We start from the raw sequence: 6,000 nt of genomic DNA on the forward strand, positions 1-6,000 counted from the left end.
TCAGATGTATGGCCCTTGTAGCATTCTAGAACCTATAATGACATATCTGTTCGCCCCCCATGTAATAGGTTTTATACAGGAGTCAAGATTTTTTAATGGACTTAAAATTATAAAAAAAATAAAAATCTAAAACCCTCACCAATCCTTGACAGTTACTTCCTGGTCTGAAATTGTGCACCAGAAATGATCAAAAATGTTCACATAGTTCATCATTGGCTGCATCAGTGACCAACCTCATTGTCGAAGTAGGCATGGGTATGTTGAGATGGGACAAGGAAAAGGAGACTAGGGAAGTGCTGAAATAAGAGCTGCCAGGGATCAATGAGGGTGAGTATATTTTATTTTATTCTTTTCACCCATTCTCCTCTAAAACAGAATTTTCATCCCTTAGATAACTCTTGTATTGTACCTAATTTTGGTTTACAATTTTTTTGTTCATTCATTGAATTCAGATTATTTAAAGCCCCACACCAGTGATTTTTTTTTTTGGCCTATTTTTTAGGGATTGTGTGTGTTATGATGGTAGTTTTCAGCGGCATCAAGTCACTGCGTTTTTCACCTGCCGAATCACACCGTGTTTGTTCTGTAGAGCAGAAGTCACTTTTTGAATTTTCTTAGTGCAAGTCTATGAGATTCAGAACAAGGCTAGAGAATGTCTTTTTGAGTCTCATAGACTTGCATTGAGAAAGTGACCTCTGCTCTAAACAGTGAGTCGGGAGGTTGCAGATGCAGTGACATGACACCGGAAGAAGGCAGAGCACCGCTGAAAACGGGAGAAGACGTTGACAAGTGAGTATATTACTACCATCGTTACACTTACACACATGAGCCCTAACAAATATACAAATGAAAAAAAGTCACCGGAATGAGGCTTTAACTGTACCATCAGATGGTTTATCACATGTATTCCAAGAGGTATATTCTAAAATCTAACTATATGTTTGTACTTTACAGGTTTAATCCACAAACCTCATGATTACAAAGAAATGGATGTCAACGAGGCTCCAAAGTTCCTTACTCCTCTCATTGATCGGGTTGTAGTAGCTGGATACAGCACAGCCTTGAATTGTGCTGTAAGAGGTCATCCAAAGGTATGACCTCTTGTGAAAAACCTAAACACTAAACTAAACTCCACATAAATGAGAAATTAAGGCTTCATGAGAGGGTTTTTTGGTCGTTGTAGAACCCATTTTTTTAAGATCTTCGAAAGTAACCTTCTGTATCTAATTTAGCCCAGAGTCATCTGGATGAAAAATAAAATGGAGATTAAAGATGATCCCAAGTTCCTCATGAAACATAACCAAGGAGTCCTTACATTGAACATCCGTAAGCCAAGTCCTTTTGATGGTGGAACTTACACTTGCAAAGCCATCAATGATTTGGGGGTAGCCGAGGTGGACTGCAAACTAGAAGTTAGAGGTAATCTTTTATCTTTTGTTTTGGAAATACAGAACTATAAATAAGTCCAAAAACACTGACCAGTACCCTCTTACAAAACATCTAGGTTAATGAATTTTCTAATTAAAGGGGTTGTTTGGGTCTATTTGATTTTTTTCACTTTGGGTCTAAGAATTAACAGGCAGTTAGTTGTAAAGTACCTGCCTGTTCTACACGGCGCTGGCTCAGATCAGTCGGAGATTCTGCTGCTTCATTTGACCTCACATCAACAGTCCTCATGTCCTCTTCTGAGCTGTTCTGAGATGGGGCATGACTTATTTAATTCATTTTCTTTTTCTCTCTTCTTTTAGTTCCACAATAGAGGCTTCTTGGTCTATTTAACAAAGGAATAACATCCAGTAAGTACCAGATATCACGGTGGTCCCCAAACTTTCTTACCTTGAGAGCTACATTCTGCTTTGAGAAATGGTCACTAGCCACATTCTATGCCAAGAAATCGTAGAGCCAATAGAAAACAACTAAAAAAAAGAGGTCAGATGGCCACCCTGACTCACTGTCCAGCTGCCACCATTACTATTGACTGTAGAATCTATGGGGTTAAGATGATGGGATCAGAATTATCTTTGGTCCTGGCTGTTGCCTGCAGGTGCAGAATATAAAACAGCTAGCCCCCGCTTGTATATGGAGCGCTCAACTTCTAAGCTCTTTTCACTCATTGGGATGCTACCAGTGACAGATATATATGTCATCAGTCATTAAAGGGTACCTGTTTTGTCCGATTGTGCCATTAACTGAATATATGATGCTGATGGGCTGAAAGTGTGGGGCCTGGAAGAAACTGAACTTTATTCCTCCCAGGAGCAGCCAGCATTCAGTCTTGCATGCATGCCCGGAGCAATTGCAGTCAACTCTCACGGCAGTATAGGCAGTGAATTTAATTGCTCCATCATGCCTGCATCCCTTCACTTGATCCTAACATGTGAAATCCACATTGCAAATTAATGGGGTTTCTGCAACACTTTTCACAAAAAATTTTCTAATGAAAAATAGTCCATCATTGAAATAAAGTGACATGTCACCTTTTTCAGATAGAAATGCAGAAGATAAGCCACATTGATTATGGGCCTAATCTTGAAATGATTATTGTACCTTTATGATCAATTCATGCTTTGTAATTTTTTTAAAAAATGTGTTACTCATTTTGCTTTTTTCTGAATGTTTCAATTCAGGGTTTGGATGAGTCACTTGCGGATTTAAACTTCAAAACCACAAGAGAAAAAGAAGGAAAATTGTCTCCATCATTTCTCGTTATGTTGCGCCATATATGTTACATCATTGCTATTGTATTTAGTGTATTTTTACCTGAAAATCTTATGACTGGTCATCAAAATACTTCCCTGTTCTGTTTTCAAGGTATCATTCATTGAATCGATCTCTTGCTTAGCCTGTTTGCTGCTATCATAGAGCAACATATGCAACATATGCAACAGCTTTAATTTGACTTTCAATGTATCTGTTCCTTGTACTTACACCGTGTGTTATTTTATTGGATGTGTGCCTCATAAACCAGCCAACTAACTAGACAAGATGCCCTAAATTGGCAAAGGCTTCTAGCAAGAATCATATGAGAGAACTAGGTCAGTCCATACCATATATGTTATGTATTACTTGAGTTTTGCAGTCCAGGACAATGGGTATGTTCTTTAAAATGTTCCTGTTGTTTCAGGTCACTTTTAGAATAAGTTGTCATATATGTGTACATGAGTAATAACACTATGTCTGTGACTTGTATCCTGCATGTTTCACCAGTTCTTTTCTCTAATTTTCAGTTTCCTCTGAGCTGGTGGATCGAGTCTAACTGCTATGATATTTCATATGCACAACACATGTAGATAGATAGAATCCTGCTCTTTTTTCTCTAACACAATCAAAAACAGCAGCATGGAAAACATTATACAGACGTACTGAGCTGGGTGGCTGTGAATCCAGCACATTTGCTTAAAGTTGCAGCTTGATCTGCCTGTGCTTGCACTGTCTTCCTCTGTCTTCCTCTCTCTCCCTGTGCTGATTGTTCCTCTCTTTATAGAATTTAAAGGAGGTGTAATCTGATACCTCATTGTGCTTTTAGCCCATCTTGCTTTTTCGAAAAAAAATTTGAGCTGTATTTTCAGAGTATATGGTGAATATAGCAGGTAGGGGCGACAGAAGAAGTGGAGCATAGGTGGAGAAAGAAGCATATTTTTCTGATAAGATATATCACAATGTTTCTTATATTTGCCAGTATTATTAGTTTATGCAGTTTGTTGAAAGTTTGCTGACTGTTTAAAGAAGTAGAAGGTGAATATTTCTGTGTATTCCTCGCACTTGAAAAGTATTGAAAACTAAATTTCTGAAGTTAGCAGAACTTTATGTCTTTCATCTGAAATTATTTTGGCAGAAGTTGGTAGTGTTGAAGGGAATCTGTCTCCAGGTTTTTTGCTATGTAATCTGAGAGAAGCATCATGTAGGGGTTGAGACCCTGATTCCAGCGATGTGTCACTTGCTGGTCTGTATGCTGTCATTTTAATACAATCACTGTTTTCTCTGCTGCACATCTATCAGTGCTCAGAAAAGGAGCCCTGGTTAACCCCTCCCACACCACTGATTGGCAGCTTTCTGTGTACACTACTCTGTATCAGCTGCTAATCAGTGGTTGGGGCGTGGAGGACTAGGAGGCACGAGACACCTAGTCCTACAATGATAATCTCTTGCTTATAAAACACTGATTTTATTGAAGCAACAAAGCACTGACTAGTAAATGGTACATCACTGGAATCAGGCCCTCCATCATGGTGCTCTCAGATTACATAGCAAAAACCTGCTGACAGCTTCCCTTTAATCTTAAATCTATGTTGTCAGTTTCTTGGATAATTTAGGTTTGTCCTAGTACATGTGGCCTGAGAAGTTACATATTGTATATTTTATTACCCTATTAAATCAGTATAATTAATTTGGTATTAGTATTTTGACACTTATTGGATATGTGATGTAAGAAGATAGAAATAAAACCAAGCTTTGGGTCTAGATGGGTATTTAAGGATGTTGTAAAAGGTGGATATTTGAAGAAAAACTATTTAGATGACCAACTACCTTTCTCCAGCAAAGGGGGCAACTATTTAAAGGGTTAGCTGCTTTTATAAAATCCATTTTCGAATACAGTATTCAGGAAATATGAGCTGTGTAGTATATATGTCAATGTATTAGACTGAGAGCCTATTGATTTTAGGATTTGTGATGGTTTATTTCTCCAGTGGTGGTGTTCCAGAGTTTGATGTCAGATTCCGTGACTGTGGGTCAAAGCATAAGGTGGGACAACTTCTGATTAGTTTAAGTTTGAAGGAAGGGGGATTATAGCAAGAAGGGATTATGTAAAGATTCAGCATATTTGGCTAATCTGGGAGATTTGCATTAAGATAAATATCCACCATTCGTGATCTTTATGTTCTTCTCAAGGTAGCAAGGTGACATCTCCAGGTTAGAAAAAATTGTAACAACTTGCTAGAGTTGAGCAAGTTTGTTTAATTTGAATTAAATAAGCCTCAAATTTAAAAAAATAATGGATTCTCTTGATTCCAGAATTTTTTAAACTCGCCTCTTGCAAATTCGGCAAAATGGAGGTCAACCGGCTGAATTATAGAGAAACAGGAAAAGGGTAAAAATAAAATATTAAAGCCCCCATCTCTGCGTACCTGTCCCTACACTGCCGCAGCTCAGAGGTTTATTCTGTATCCAGCACGGTACAGAGTGAACTTGCCCAAATAGGATGAAGCATGCCGAAGGAAAGAAAAATCCGAAAGGAACTGAGGACAAAACGTTGAGTTGCGGCAGCGGTGGGACCGGTGGGCAGGTAGGTGAATATAATTTATTTTACATCTGGGGGTCTAGAGAGAGATAAAGAACCTCAGATTTGCATCAGATAACTTTGATGCAAATCGAATTTCTCTGCCAAATTTGAGCGAACTGCCGAATTCCAATTTTGGCAGATTCTCTGGTCACAATAGCTTACCCAATTTCATGTGTTTTCAAGATCAAAATGTTTAAGGACGACATGATTAATTCATTTTATGCCTCTTTGATTTATGTGGTGCAGCGGATACACAAAAATCCATAAATGGGGTTTTGCAACCATATTATGAAAATTCTTCAAAATTTTTCAAAATTCTGTTTCCTTTAATTGAGCCCTAAATAGAGTCACAATTTAATTTGGAAACCTAGGTTTATTGTGTAGCATTATTTCACTCGGTATCACTGTCTTGTTTTACATTGTGTATTGTGGCAGCACTGAATGTAATCATTTTGACATTTTAAACATAACCATAGTGCTTGTTTGCGATCATTGCTTTGTCTGGTGGGAATCTATAAGTTATAGAAGTTTTTGGAAACTTTTGTTGCTCAGATCTTTTCTGTTGTTTCCGGGTTGGAGTAATAGTGGTGTTTTAATTCAGCATTATTATTGTTATCTGTGAAATAAAAGTTAAAATTAAAAAATTAAGTGTGAGCTTTTTACTTACGTCAAATTTGGGGGACGTAGAAGTGAAAACATAAAAGAAGAGAATGTCGGAA

The 6,000-nt window shown here is 37.8% G+C and overlaps 1 protein-coding gene across 1 annotated transcript in view; it reads left to right on the forward strand.

Moving 5' to 3' along the window:
- The window catches only part of LOC141172357 (myosin-binding protein C, fast-type-like), a 317,409-nt gene extending 312,301 nt beyond the window's left edge, over positions 1-5,108 (forward strand). Inside the window, exons 28-31 of the mRNA XM_073656475.1 lie at positions 955-1,091; positions 1,233-1,419; positions 1,749-1,796; positions 2,628-5,108. Coding sequence (XP_073512576.1) covers positions 955-1,091; positions 1,233-1,419; positions 1,749-1,759 — 335 coding nt within the window. The 3' untranslated portion in view covers positions 1,760-1,796; positions 2,628-5,108. The remainder of the gene's footprint in view (positions 1-954; positions 1,092-1,232; positions 1,420-1,748; positions 1,797-2,627) is intronic.
- The last annotated feature ends 892 nt before the right edge of the window (positions 5,109-6,000 follow it).

The sequence above is a fragment of the Phyllobates terribilis genome, unplaced genomic scaffold (assembly GCF_046119375.1).
Source record: "Phyllobates terribilis strain yellow unplaced genomic scaffold, ASM4611937v1 Scaffold_12__6_contigs__length_324123572, whole genome shotgun sequence".
Lineage (NCBI taxonomy): Eukaryota > Metazoa > Chordata > Amphibia > Anura > Dendrobatidae > Phyllobates > Phyllobates terribilis.